This window comes from Eucyclogobius newberryi, unplaced genomic scaffold (assembly GCF_026437365.1).
Source record: "Eucyclogobius newberryi isolate DKJ021-1_F unplaced genomic scaffold, fEucNew1.0.hap1 SCAF_6, whole genome shotgun sequence".
In the NCBI taxonomy this organism is placed as follows: domain Eukaryota; kingdom Metazoa; phylum Chordata; class Actinopteri; order Gobiiformes; family Gobiidae; genus Eucyclogobius; species Eucyclogobius newberryi.
The window spans coordinates 7,942,886-7,958,638 of NW_027316278.1; the positions used below are offsets into that span (position 1 = coordinate 7,942,886).

Below are 15,753 nucleotides of genomic sequence, written 5' to 3' on the forward strand. Positions count from 1 at the left end.
AAAAATACATTTGAGAACTACATTATTATTGTAATTGAGGTAGACCATGACTAAAATCTGATTGAAGATTGTATATGTGGAGCAAAAACACACAACCAGAAACAAATGACACGATTAATGGCAGCGCCCGTGAAACTTTCTGAATATGATAAATATAGCAAGACATTTTCTATATTTTGCAGGTATAAAAAAGTATATCACAATGCACTGTAATGAGAATGTAATATTGGCCCTAACGTTAGCCAATTATGTCATTTTTATGAGCCTGATAAAGTCCTGGCTGAAGGTGCAGCATATGGTGTACAGGGAGAAGATTACAGGGGAAAGTGCAGAGCCCTGTGGAGTTCCTATGCCGAGCGTTCGAGTGTCCGAGGCATTTTTTTTACAGGCACTCCACAGGGCTGTGCACTTTCTCCTCTGCTAAATCAAATAATTAAATGCAAAAGTTGACATAATAAAGACAAAAAATAAGGCACTGCACCTGATTTGTCTTAGAAATGTTTTTTTTTTTTTTAACAGGAGGTCCAAAGTTATTCCTCACTTACTTAAACATTTCAAGCCTCCTGATTATTCACCCCAATTAATATACAAGTACTTTTCACTAACATTCACAGGCCAAAGTAAGTTTTGCATTCACTGTAAAGGAAACAACAGCTAGCATGCTAACAGCTCACTTCCTGGTTTTTGGACTATTAAACACTAGCACACATTGGTCTCAGAGAAGCATGAACAATAATAACGCAAAATATTTTAACAAAACTAACTTAATCTGATGAGATGAGATTACAGTCACAAACCATCCATCATTGCGCGTGCACGTCGCAGCGTTGCTAACCGTCCATCATTGCGCGTGCACGTGGCAGCGTCGCTAACCGTCCATCACGCACCGTGGGCCAAACACCTGTGTATGTTTAGCCTATGTGTGCCCATGGGAAAGGGTCAGGCCTGGTCACAGTCAGGAGTCTCTCATAAGGACTGGATCAACCCCCGCGGCGGTCGAAGGGCACGGGGTCAGGGGTTGAGCCCTCTAAACCAATCACAGGTCAGCGTGGGGCGGAGGGGCTTTCCATGTGAAGTGAATGGCGCTTAGACGGGATAAGAGGGGCACACCCTAAGCCTGGTTTATGACCCACTTTGAAAAAAAACAGCCACTCATTCAACCCCCACTAATCATGACACAGGCCTTTTCACACAGCGAGTTGCACTGGGAGGTGGATCCGTCCAATTCGCAATCAATACGTTCATTTTTGACCATCTACACTGCTCGTTTTGCACTGTTGTTCTGTCCATTTAGTGTTTAAGTCAGTTTCTCATAACACCTTATTTCACGCATGCCTTTTCAGCATAGTTTATAATATTATTCAGTGTCTTCTGTTGCTCCATATCACCAAAGTAAAGTGTGAGTCGTTTAATTTTGATAAGAGGATATGATACTCAATGTCAGCTTTGATACCACGATGATAAAAACAAACAGTATTAGATACTTGACAACTCTATAATGTTACGGTTTTACAAAGTGGGCTTTGGGACATTGTTTTACCATGCATGCAATTGAATATGGTAATCCAAAATCACTATAGAGCCGTAGGGTCGAATTTACATATTACAAAGAGAACAAAGAAATGTAAATATGCCACGACAAGCCTGCATAATATGTCCTTGACCTCTTCACGTGATATAATGCTGAAACACCACTTGCTTACACTGGCACTGGGCCTGTATTTTGATTTCCCATTCAGACTTTAAGTGGTTGTGGGTTTTGGAAAAAGCAAAACAAGAGATTGTATTACAGCCACAATGTGAAAATATTAGTCCATATTTTGCACAGTGGTGGAAAGAGAGTAGGCCACTTCAAATGTGTCGGTAAAAGTAATCACATTTTAGATCAATATTTGAATACAAAAACAAATTAATTAGGCTTTAATGGCTGATTTAAGTTGCAATTTAGGACATTCGGGACTCAAACTGTAGACATAATTTAAAATGTAAGACTAACGAGGCTAAATTATACTCCACACGTACAGATTAAAAAAAATAATCTACTCCATTACAGCAAGATTAGGTCATTTGTAGTTACTTTCCTTTATGATTTTACATTAAGCGGTCTTATTATTAAACCCGTGTGCAGAGTGTGGGTCCAGAACATCCCATGAAGACAGGAAGGAGGGAAGAAGAGACATTTGAGTTGATTTGCCCTGACACTTGTTAGGAAGCTTCACAGCAGCTACCACGAAAGCCATGTATTTGTACTCTTGTCTGCAGCGTGCGCGCGTGTTTGTGTGCGCGCGCGCGCGAGAGAGAGAGCCGGTGATTCATCCGGGCGCGCGCGCTCCTGTCTGTCCGTGCACGCGCCTCCTCCTCCTCCTCCTCTTCCTCCTCCTCCTCTTTCCTGCTGAGCCCCACGTTACTTTGATTGACAGCTGCGACTTGCCTTTCACCCACCGCAGAGCCCGCCCCACGCGCCTCCGGAGTGGCAGCTACTGTGGACGGGACTCCCAGGCATTTCGTTCCGGGGGCGGGACTTTGACTACTCCAGTGTTTTGTTGAGAAAGAGAAGAAGAAGAAGAAGAAGAAGAAGAAGAAGAAGAAGAAGAGGAAGAGGAAGAGGAAGAGGAAGAGGAAGAAGAAGAAATTAGAGTCTATTTCAGTTTGCATCATCATTATTATAGGCCCGTGGGTGATCGGTGTAGGGATGCGATCCGAAACGTTGTAAATTAATTTATGAAGCGAATTGATGAAAATGAAATGATGAATATTTCATTCATGCTTGAGCAGAGCAGTGTCATGTGCACCTTTGAACTCTGGAGGTGCTGCAGGAAGTGGATGCTTGTACGGAACAGCCTGTGGAATATGAATGGCCTATTGTTTGTTGTTTGTCTTCTGTCTGGGTTTAAATACGTTGTAGTGTATTCACTTTATTCCAGAAGCCCACCTGAGCAATGCAATGCCACGTAATCCTACTTCCGGTTGTATTAGTGAACATAGAAATAGAGAAAATAGGCTCTACACAGACTAAAAAGCTGTTTTCTGGCCCAGGGAATCAATGCATTGTTGACTTGTTTGTTATTTTACCCAAAAAAGTGGGTGGGACAGAATAAGGTGAGTCTGAAATAAAGATTGATTGTAGGCTATTGACTATGATAACTATTATATGCTACATTATGAGAGAATAATGTGTCTCTTATCTTCAGTATCAGAATGGAAATCATAATAACTCATGTCCAATGTATATGTTCTGATAACTCGTATAGCCTCGCACGTGTTTATTGTGAAAACACTCATCTGTAGGTCATTAACCATAACCAAGTGTTGCTGTGTTTTGAAGTAAAATAGCCTCTTTTAACCCAGATGACCTTAGATGACCAACTACTATAGCCTTTATCTGAAAGCATTATAACATTAGGTGACTTTGCAACCCAGACAATTAAACCCACAGCGTATTTATTTCGTTGCCTAAATAAGAAAAGCTATAATTGCAACACCCTCAAACGACAACGTTTTATAACCAAAGCCCTGTTATGAAACAGAACTAACTGTAAGTCGGTGTGTCGCCCAGTCTAACAGTTTATATCACATCCATTGTTGAAATAAGCACAAAACTATTGATACTAAATGTAAATAACATAACTTTGCATGACCCAAATGACTGTTCCTTAACCTAACCTTCACCACTGCCACTTACTGAAACTCAACCACAACTCCAAGTACACTTTATAACCCAGTTTCACGATTAAACTCACCATTATGATCAAAATAAGCACAAAACTATTGCTACTACATGTAAATAACATAACGTTGCATGACCCAAATGACTGTTCCTTAACCACTGCCTCTTACTGAAACACAACCACAACTCCAAGTACACTTTATAACACAGTTTCACGATTAAACTCACCATTATGATCAAAATAAGCATCACGCTCACGCGCACCAGACGCCTTCCCCCCCTTTAACCACGCCCACAGCAGCGAAACGCCAAGGATTTAGCCCCGCTGCGCTCTGATTGGCCCGCCTCCGCGTAGCTCAACGAGGTCAACCGGCTCTGGGCACTTTCCGCCGCGCTCATTGGCCAAACGCTGACGGACCCACGTGGAACCCGCATCCCCATTGGCCCGGCGCAACTTAGGGGGCGGGCCCGGCGCGTCGGTTAGCCCGAGAGCGTGAAACCGCGTGAGAAAGTTGCCATTGAGGTAACGCGAAGCTACGGGGAGCAACGTAGCCGCCGCGCGCGAGAGAGAAAGAACGAACGAACGGAGTTGTTTTCAAGCAAGTTTCGCGACACATTTTTCCGACGCGGAAGAAGATTTTTCAAAACTCAACCGGGAACTAAACACGCGCTCGCTTTTTGTTTTGTGTGTGGACGCTCGGACGCCTCGACGGTCGCGGTGTCCCGGTCAAGTGGGGACTCTTCAGCGCAATTAACTCGTTTGGGAAGAGCACTTTGTGGCCGTCGGCTCGCGCATCTTCTCTGGGGAATATATCGGGATTGTACGCAAACCAAAAAAACGCCTTTTCACTCCTCACCTGGCTCGTCGTGTTTATCCACCTCCTCTTCTTCTTCTTCTCCTCCTCCTCCTCGCCCCGAGCTAATGAGCCGTTTCCCGTGTTTTTCCGGTTGATTTACGGCCGCCGGAGCGGAGGGGGGGGGTTCACAATTCACGTTAATCGCTCGTTAAACTCGGAACGGAGCACCGGGGCGGTCAGTTTGGCTTGAAATTAACGAGGGATATTGCGGAGCGGCGGATGGATACTTCCCGGTGGTGGTCCTCCTCTTCTTGAGCGTCCCGTACTCCCCTTTTTTGTACACCGTTTTTGCTTCTTTCCACCGTAAAGGAAACCGGATAATAACCATGTTCCCCCAGGGGCGCCACCCGGTAAGACTCTTTACAAACCCCCCTCCCCAAAAAAACAACAACGACCCCACGTGTCCAACACAAGGCTCGCGGGCCGGAATTTGCCCACCGCCCTCATGTTTGCGGTCCATTTTTGACGCTGTTTGTGAGAATGGTCAAAATTGCGCGGTAACTGGATGCAAAATGAAGTACAACACGTGCTCAGTGATTAACCGCGATCTTATCAGAGTGAATGCAAATTGTTTCGTAACAAGAAAGAAGCTACCGTTTTGAATTCGCGGGGCGAATGTATTCGAGCATCACAAAAAAGTATAATTTGTGTTAAAAGCAACTTAAAACCCAGTTGCTAATGACCGTACATACTATCACCCATGTTCCTGAGTGGTTTTCATTTCCCCAAAACACCTCGATTTTTCATGATTAATATTATTCGGTTTCTAGTTTAATCACATTATGTTTCACTTCACTTTTGCCTCTATCCCAAAATTTAGAATGTATTTCTTTACGAACCGCTACAATGTGCTAATAATACGCAGCAACACAGGCAAATAAGACGCTAGCCAAAAAATATTTCTCTAATAAGCAGTTTCATATTCGCGTCGCCTTAAACACAGTAATGTAAAGACTGTTTTACGTCGCGTTCCATGTCCAAATGACAGAACCAGTTGCGTTCCGTTTGTTTGTACGTAAAGGTGACCAACAGGCGGCACGCTACGTCAAATGCTACGTCCTAAACACTATTTTCTTAACGTGTACGTGGATAAAGGCCCCGCTATTAATGATTTTGACTCCCAACGACCGTCTTTATTATTAAACCCACAGCGAAAATGACCACTTCCGACTGAAAGGCTTCACTTGAGACCTGTTATTTCCCTTTTTTAAATATCTGTACTACATGTTTACATCCTGGTGTTGACACATGATTATTAGCCTAGTCTTTCCGGGCCCCACCATCCGAGCTTCATAAAATGTTAACGTCTGCAATAATTAGAGGTTGTCGACATGGCCCGGTGTCGGGGCCCGGAGCTCGAGGCGCACCAGATGCACGTCGAGTGACTCACGGCGAGGAACTATTATTTTTATAACCGTGTTTTGTGTGTGTCTGTGTGTGCTAGACGCCCCACCAGGCCCCGGGGCAGCCCTTCAAGTTCACCATCCCCGAGTCGCTGGACCGCATCAAGGAGGAGTTCCAGTTCCTACAGGCGCAGTACCACAGGTGGGCAACGGGGGCCGATATTATGTTTTTTTTTGCGTAACGTTCGATCTGACTGTGATTAGACTTGTGTTTTCTGTTCCGTTTGCTGTTCGCGGCGTGCAATTAAACGGCTGTCGTGTTTGTTAAGGTCCAGACTGCAGAGGTGGCTCGTTTTACGCGCAATAAGACCCCAAATGGCAGTAAAACATGATTTGTTTGTCATCCATTATACTTTCTCCAGTGTTCAGACCTTGTTCCGCCCGTTTCACGTCTTCCGTCCTGGCGTCGTCCTAGATTACCGGTCCGCTACTAGTTCATTCAAATGTTTTTAGTTTTGACTTGAAAATGTGAACGTCTCTCACGAAGGTCTCGGGCTTTCCTCCATTTGTTTTCTCGCTCTCACAAATGCGCCGGAGGCAAGGTCTGTTTAGCCCAAAGATACCAAAGCGGTGTGCGATTGCGTCATTGTACAGCCAACAACACCACAGGGTTTGCTGTCGAATACTCTTCATTTTATGTTGAGTCGGGCCTGATTTATTTATTATTATTATTATATATTATTTATTATGCTTTTTCGGGTCGGATCCAATTTGAGGCCTGGTTAAGTCCAGTTTTGTTGACTATCCTGTATTATATATGTTGACTATCTCCATTTGGCATAATCTGGCTTTATATTTAAAAAGAATCTTCAAGTCACATTGCTGACTAGTTGACAACTTCAACTTGTTTGGTCCCAGTTTAGACCTAGTTTAGTCCCAGTTTAGACCTGCTTTAGTCCCAGTTTACTCCCAGTTTAGACCTGGTATAGGCTCTCTCTGAATCAGTCCGTGTCGCTTGTTCACGTCCTGCTTCGCTCCTAGTTTAGACCTGGTTTAGTCCTAGTCTAGACTTGCTTTGGTCCTAGTTTAGACCAGGGTTAGTCCCAGTTTAGACCAGGGTTAGTCCCAGTTTAGACCAGGTTTAGTCCCAGTTTAGACCTGCTTTGGTCCTAGTTTAGACCTGGTTTAGTCCTAGTGTAGACTTGCTTTGGTCCTAGTTTAGACCAGGGTTAGTCCCAGTTTAGACCAGGGTTAGTCCCAGTTTAGACCAGGGTTAGTCCCAGTTTAGACCAGGGTTAGTCCCAGTTTAGACCAGGTTTAGTCCCAGTTTAGACCTGCTTTGGTCCTAGTTTAGACCTGGTTTTGTCCCAGTTTAGACCTTTCGACCTGGTTTAGTCCCAGTTTAGACCTGGTTTAGTCCCAGTTTAGACCTGGTTTAGTCCCAGTTTGGACCTGCTGTAGGCTCTCTGTGAATCAGTCCGTGTCGCTCGTTCACGTCCCGCTTGGGTCCTAGTTTAGCCTTGGATCCGGGCCAGTTTCAAACCCTCCACGTGGCCCGTACCTGCCCGGCGAATACCACGAGTTCACCCAAACACACACACGCGCGCGCCCTCGCCTTTTACGACCTTCTCATTGTCGTCTCTCGTTTAACATTAAAACCTCACCCCGACCACAGCCGTTCCCTCGCCATAATGAACACGGCCCAAGCCTCAGCCTCTGGTCTAACCCCCGACACACATGGAGCGGACCCACGCGGCGGTCGGACTCTGCGGTAGGTCGGTCTGGATGGATGGTTGAGAAGAGGGGGAAGGAGACGGAGGGAGGGAGGGCGGCGTGTGGGCCCAGTCTTCCATAAATCACTCTTATTTTCCCCTGTGTGTGGGACAAAGCTTGCAGTGGTGTATACAGTAAGGGTCGTGTGTGTGTGTTGCGAACTCGAGCAGCAACAGGTGAAACGTCCCATGTGTTTACAGTGGGGGATTGGACGGGTTAGAGCAACTGCAGGATACAGTTTAGTGAAGTTAAGGAGACGTCACTGACCTCCGTTGCACTTGGCGTTGTTGCGGCAGGATTAACGACGCTCGAGTCGCGGTTTGAGCGGCCGCATTTTGTAAAACGCAATCGTTGTACGTTTTTGGGTGATTCGATACAACAAAATGTCCAGTGTGGCTGTGTAAAACCTGCTTCTGCTGCGGTTAGGCTGGACGGGTGTAAAGTAGAGTTATCAAAAGTATCCAAGATCAAATACTCAAGGAAATGCATCACAATGTGGGCAAAATGTGACCTTTTCTAAACCGTTTTAGAATATTTTTAGGACCACATGGTAACCTAAAGAAAGTTATTTTGTGTTGAAAATTAGTCTATTGTTTAAAAAAAAAAAAAGCCTTTTGAGAGTATTGAGCTATTGTCAAAATGGAGGTTGAAATTTGAAATCGTATTGTGGCAACACTACTGTGACCTGAATGTAAAACACAACTACCAAATCTAGTAACGACGACTTGTGTTGATGTAATATTAGTGACTTTTTTGCAACTCGTATGGCTCAATGTCTTCTGTGTGTTTTGTCTTCTTTTTACGGGAAGTGCAGCGGTTTCATCTCTGACCCGGCTAAACGGTTGTTTTGTACTTGGGCAAGACACCTGACTCACTTTGTCCATGTACAAATGTGGAATGAAAAACTAATGCATTCCAAAGAGCTTTGATTGGCCTCTATATTTGTAATTAGATGCATTTATTAGTGTTGACATAAAATCTCCCCCACATGTAGTGCTCTCAATATTCAAATTCAAATGTTCTCATTGTCTTTTTGCAGTTTGAAGTTGGAATGTGAGAAACTGGCCAGTGAGAAGACCGAGATGCAGCGGCACTATGTGATGGTGAGTACCACCTTACCACACGGTGTGGGGAACAATACTCTGCTACATGGTCCAATCAAATACTTATAATGCAGCTCGCTGCGAAAGTATTCCATTTTAGTATTTGTGTGTAAAAATGTGATGTGGTTGGGCCCATGTGTTTCGTTACTTATTCGTTACACTTACATGTATACAGTACACGTATACGTGCGTACAGTATACGTATACGTGCGTACAGTACATACATACATACATACAGTACACGTATACGTGCGTACAGTATATACATACATACAGTATACGTATACGTACGTACAGTATACGTATACGTGCGTACAATACATACATACAGTACACGTATACGTGCGTACAGTATATACATACATACAGTGCACGTATACGTATATGTGCGTACAGTACATACATACATGCAGTACACGTATAAGTGCGTACAGTATATACATACATACAGTATACGTACAGTATATGTATACGTGCGTACAATACATACATACATACATACATACAGTACACGTATACGTGCGTACAGTATATACATACATACAGTACACGTATATGTGCGTACAGTATATACATACATACAGTACACGTATATGTGCGTACAGTACATACATACATGCAGTACACGTATACGTGCATACAGTATATACATACATGCCGTACACGTATATGTGCGTACAGTACATACATACATGCAGTACACGTATACGTGCGTACAGTACACGTATACGTGCGTACAGTACACGTATACGTGCGTAGAGTTTACGTGCGTAGAGTTTACGTGCGTAGAGTTTACGTGCGTAGAGTTTACGTGCGTAGAGTATACGTGCGTAGAGTATACGTGCGTAGAGTATACGTGCGTATGAGTATACGTGCGTATGAGTATACGTGCGTATGAGTATACGTGCGTATGAGTATACGTGCGTATGAGTATACGTGCGTATGAGTATACGTGCGTATGAGTATGCGTATAGTATGAGTATGCGTATAGTATGAGTATACGTGCGTAGAGTATGAGTATACGTGCGTACAGTATACTTATACAGTACACGTGTCTGTCGACCTTGAACAAACAGCCCTCTTTATGAAGCCCTCTGCTGCAGAGAAACACCTGGCTTCTGTTCCAGGTGTGGCTCTGACTATCACACATGCTAATGCAGATGATTAGAGTGTCACATTTGACTTTATAATCACTTTGTAATTTTTGAATGGGCTCATTTTTGTCTGCGAGCTCCGTCAGGAAGTGTTGTCAATGTAGGGCAAATGTACTGGAGAGCACTCAGTCACAATGACACTAATGTACAATAATGTACGCCTGATGTGGCATTTAGGCGACGTGACGGTCTCTTTGGAGCAGGTAAAAGCACGGGAAACGTGGGGGAAATGCGGGGGAGGCCTTGAAACGGATCAATAAGAGCAGGTGTGGCAGGGTTTAGAAATGTTCTTTGACATATCCTAACCATTCAACCTTTTGTTTGTGTCTTCAGTACTACGAGATGTCCTACGGCCTCAACATCGAGATGCACAAACAGGTACGATGTCCCACCTCCCTCCACCCCGCAAAGGCTGGTTTATCTGCTGTGTCGTTTATGTGGAAGAGGGGAGGAAAGAGGTAGGAAGGGAGAGACTGGAGGGACAAGAGTTAAAAGATGGATTTAGAGAGAGATAGAGGAGAGAGTTAGATGATGAAAGGAGGGAAACTGAGAGGAAGGAGATGGAAGAAAGAGAGTAAAGGTTTAAAAGAGGGAGAATGGAGAGAGCTGAACGAGGTAGAGGAGGAGGAGAACGTTAATGAGGGAAGGAGAATCGGAGAGTGAGGGGAAGATGCAAAAGTTAAAAAAAAGGAGAGGAATGGATAGAGGGAACTAGTAAAACAGGAGGAGGAGAGTGTAAAAAGTGGAGAAGAAGGAAAGAGGGGGACGAGAATGGAGAGAGCTAAAAGGGGTAAGAAATGGAGGAGAGAGGTAGAAGAGGATGATAAATTTAATGAGGGAATGAGGCAGAAGTAAAAAGGACGGGGAGAAATGTAAAGAGTTAGGGAGCTATTAAAACAGGAGGCGGAGAGGGAGGGAAGGAAGGAAGGAAAGAGGGAGAGACTGTGGAGGGACGAGAGTTCAAAGAAGGATTTAGAGTGACCGAGGAGAGAGTTAGATGATGAAAGGAAGGAAACGGTGAGAGGAAGAAGATGGAAGAAAGCGAGAGTAACAGTTTGAAAGAGGACGCAGAGAGGGAGAATGGAGAGAGCTGAACGAGGTAGAGGAGGAGAAAGTTAACGAGGTAGAGGAGGAGAAAGTTAACGAGGGAAGGAGAATCAGGGAGAGAGGGAAATGGATGGAGTGAGGGAGCTATTAAAACAGGAGGAGGAGGAGAGAGTGTAAAAAGTGGAGAGGAAGGAAAGAGGAGGTGGAGAGTGTTGAGAGAGAGAGAAGAGGAGGGGAAAGAGAGGTACTGGGGGTGTGTGTGTGTGTCCGTGTGTGTGTGTGTCCGTGTGTGTGTGTGTCCGTGTGTGTGTGTGTCCGTGTGTGTGTGTGTCCGTGTGTGTGTGTGTCCGTGTGTGTGTGTGTGTGTCCGTGATCGATGGCGCTCTGTCTCGGCTGCAGCAGTTAGGGCCGGCCGGCTGAGCCCAGAGGCAGGATGAATGGCTCAGTAGATTGATTGGCGCTGTCTGGGGGAGCGGCCGCTTTATTACATTAGAGGGGGGGGGGGGGGTGCGCCGATCGATCACAATGAAGCCCGGCTAAAAGGAACAGATAGGGAAAGGCTCGGAGGAGGAGCAGCGAGGCACCGGCGTGGCAGTCACAGGGCAAACCCATCACCACACACACGCGCCGTAACGAGGGGGTTTTTATCCCGCGGTTTTTCGACAAACTCTTTGTGCGATTCGCAAATTGGTTTTACACATCGGGCTCGGCACTCGCGTCTTAAACGTGTTCAGAAGGATTAGCGTCTGAAATATGAACTATTTTAAACGACTCATGCGCGTTTCAGAACGTGTTTGCGACGGTCCTTTTTTCCATGTAGGTCGACGGCGATTAAGATGAATAATTAATCGTGACTCGTGGTCGATGAAAATAAGTCGCAGTCATGTTTTGTTAATTGTAATCGTTATCTGGACTAAACAGACATTAAAACACATACAAGGTCATTTCTTATGACTTGAAGCTGTTTTAAAGTATCACGATACACAGCTCTGTATCGATGCATGTATTGCCAAGAGGCCCATCACGATATCGCTATATTGAGCACAGCCCTAATTGGGTTTATGTTAGTTTCAATGTATAATAGAAATAATAAGAATATCAGACATTTTCAAAAAGAATCGCAGGCTAGTCAACTACTGAGATAATTGTTAGTTGCAGCTCTATTGTATTAGTTTATTTAAGTACATTAGATGAGCCAAATAACTGCCGGTGTGATTTGATAATTTTGCACATTCAAATTGCGTTTTTTATTCAGTTGTAAATAATTCCACGATAATTTTACAAAGACAGCGCTTTAAGCCCACTTTTCAATCTTTGAAGATCAGCACCACTCAAATAGTCATTTAAGTTGAAAAAAACATGAAACTTTGACCTCGTTGGAGTTACATGTATAATGTTATTTCTTTCTCAGGAACTTAGGTTTTAGCTTCTTTTGATACAAACATTGACCATAAGACGAAAAAAAAAAAAACAAGAAACTGTTAAAACAAGTCTCACACCACTGAAATAAAACTTAGATGTGGGTTAGAGTTAGTACAATACATCTTAGGCTGGATGTGAACGTTTGAGCCGCCGTACAGATCACACACAAACTCTCTTGTCGCCCGAGCCCATTGGAAACGCTAATTAATATTCCAGCACTCTGTCCCCGCTCGTGGTTAGACCCGTGATCGTCGAGGCCGACCTTTGCGGCCCTCTCGTCCGCTCTGTAATCGCCCTGACGTAACCTGCGCCGTGCTGCGTAATGCGCCGCTTCAAGGGCAAGTCGGCGACACGGGCGGAAGATGAGGTTAAACCGCTTTATATTCAAACGCATCTTTTTATGGTCTCGCACTGTCAGAGGACACTTTGTAAGGACACAAATGATGATGTCAGGAGTGAGGCTGCTCGATCGCAATGTATAATGCAGCTGTTAATTACTGCATTGACCGACTTCTTTTTACTCTCAATACCTCATTAAATACGTATCTATTTTGCATTATTGGCTTAGTATCACTATCTGATTTTTGATACTTTTGAACCCTATTATTAACTGCTAATTACTGACTGACCAGGATTTGTGAATAAGCAAAGTATAATTAATGCTGAGGGGAAATTACAATATGCAGATTATTATTATCATCGTTATTATTATTGTCATTGTTGTTATTATTGTCATTATTGTTCATCTGTCATGGTTAAAGTTGTTTTAGTCCCACATACTTTGTCCTGGGAAACTAAAGTATGTGGGTCCTGGTCAGCAGCAGTCCTGGTCAAAACTACTGGTCAGCAGATGAAATCAGAGACACTTTTATCAGTTAAAGTCTTTTCATTTGTGGTGCCGTAAAAGTGATTTGATAAAATACGTTTTCGGGGCGGTATTTAGATTTCATTTTAGATTTTGAAATGAAAAAGCCTCAAAGGAACTTGGACAATGGACAAATCAAAAGATTCCAGATAAATCCAGAGAAAACAATCATTTAGAGGAGGTGGTCCTGAGCCGCGATGTTTGACTCACTGCGACGCAAACGTGTCTTTAACTTTTGTTTAGTCCACATCCTCGCTGGCTGAATAGCACAGGCTTGTAAGCGTGCAGGTATCTAAACCCATGAGTACAGTGACATTTGAACACAGACGTCACATGGCAAACGTGTTCATGCACCAGCGCATTCGAGAGGTAAACAAAGGTGGCTAAGGAAACAGACCGAGGGGACCGTTTTCTCACTGGGGAGGCGGGATTAATTACAGTCCTATTGAGACTTCACAAAGGTTGAAGTTATTTACATCTCTGCAAACTAATACTATGAATCCATAAAACCTGACTCGGGTTAGACCTAAACAAATATTGTATTGTATTAGTTCAGAAGTTCAGATTTCAGAGTTGGATGTTGGCAACACCTGCACTTTCTGCATTATAAGTCGCACATTTTTACATAGTTTTGGCCAGAGCGACTTCACATCGATATGTGATATTATTCTCACACTGACAACCACAAGAGGGCGCTCTAGGCTCTAAGCGACGCAGAAGAAGAATCTGCACTTCCTCTTCCTCTGGAGTTTGTGGAGTTGTTTAGAAGTGACACAGAGGAAGAAGAATTCAATGGATTTAGTGATTTGGGGTAAAACTGATGCTTTGCTAAACTTGTTAGCATGTTCTTTATGCTATAGTTATCTGAATAACTGTTCATATGTTACGTTAACATACCAGACACTTACCACAGTTCTGTCTGTGCCTCATGTAGCTGAAGGTGTTAGCGTTAGCATACGTCATGTAGCTGAAGGTGTTAGCGTTAGCATACGTCATGTAGCTGAAGGTGTTAGCGTTAGCATACGTCATGTAGCTGAAGGTGTTAGCGTTAGCATACGTACACCTATTCACCATGTTCTCTCATCTGTTATTTATTTTAAACTGCATTTCAAGATGAAATGTCTGTTTTTAGTCTTGGATTTTATCAAATATATTCCCCCAAAAAAATGAGACATATACTCCAGTGCGACTTATATATGTTTTTCTCTTTTCTTTTTTCTTTCTTCATTTTTGGCTTATACTCTGGAAAATACGTTAGTTGTTTTGAAGCTATGCGTTTAGAATACTGAGAATATTACTTGTAATAAGAGAAGCACATCGTATGGACTGAAAACTCGTCTAGTTTTGCACTCGATATCGGGATTAATCTGCATTTAACTTTACACAATCATCGAACAATTAACTAAGATTTGATTTCTCCGAATGATTGTCAGGAAAAATCCCAATTAGTTCTTCTCCCAAAAATCGTTGAGGCCTGTCGGTGTCTCTGGCTGTTCTCTGCACGGAGCTGCCCGGCTCAGGGCATTTACCAGTAATTACTGCAGCTATCGACCGCTGAGAAGAGAGGAAATTGGAGGTGGATTGGCTCGGCTCCTTCACTGGGGGCGAGGGATACTTCTCTCTCTACATTCCTCTCATTATCACTGTCGAGCGTCAGCAGGGCTCCTCTGATTTACTGTTCGTGTGAAATCAGAATTCGGCGATAGACTATTACCTCTTAAGTGTCGAAATGCTTTTTGGTGGGTTTTCTGATTGGTTATTTATTTCAGAAACATGAATTCCACATGGGGTTGACATAGACCCCTGGCGTCTACATTTATACAGTCTTTATTCCTTTCACGTGAATATCATTAGCTAACTGGAGGCACTGCTCTGTCTGAAGCTCTATGTCACTCAAGTTAGACATTAATCTGAGCTTTGTTTTAACACAGCCTGATGTCTACATACTCACTTTTCAAACTCAATATCGATACTGGGGAATATACTCGATTCTCTACCACAATGATCATTTAAAAAGCAATTTTTTTTAGTCAAAATATCAGACAATAAACTGACATTTTCACCACAAAATTGTTGCATCTTCTTGAACATTGTAGTCTTATATTAAAGCTCAATATCGTCCTAAAACTGTTCACAAAAGGCCAGAATTTTGTCTAATTAAGTGTTTCCTTTATTCAAATGACTATCTAGTTTCAATACTAGTTTGAGTATCGATTAGCATTTGATTTGTGTTTACTTTACGATCCCTGTGATCTTAATTTATACTTTTTTGCTCTCGTCTTTGGTCAGTCACTCATATCTTCATTTACAATCCGGTGCCTTCTTTTGCGAGGTTGACCGCTAGCAACTCTCGTTGCTAAGCGTCCGCCTCATGGAAACCAGCGGTACCGTCTACATCCTCACTCCTGATTGGCCACACGGTTGCCATTAAATGCACACTCTAAGTCTCCAGCTACGTTAGCCGCTATAACTGCTTTAATGGCTCCAGCCGAACAGTACGGTGCCCTACGTCCACTTCTATA

At 43.5% G+C, this 15,753-nt stretch overlaps 1 protein-coding gene across 2 annotated transcripts in view; it reads left to right on the forward strand.

Moving 5' to 3' along the window:
- The first annotated feature begins 4,581 nt into the window (after positions 1–4,581).
- The window catches only part of LOC140346542 (transducin-like enhancer protein 1), a 51,315-nt gene continuing 40,143 nt past the window's right edge, over positions 4,582–15,753 (forward strand). For both annotated transcript variants that reach the window (XM_072432662.1, XM_072432663.1), the window contains exons 1-4: positions 4,582–4,874; positions 5,969–6,069; positions 8,680–8,743; positions 10,231–10,275. In XM_072432662.1, coding sequence (XP_072288763.1) covers positions 4,851–4,874; positions 5,969–6,069; positions 8,680–8,743; positions 10,231–10,275 — 234 coding nt within the window. In that variant the 5' untranslated portion in view covers positions 4,582–4,850. The remainder of the gene's footprint in view (positions 4,875–5,968; positions 6,070–8,679; positions 8,744–10,230; positions 10,276–15,753) is intronic.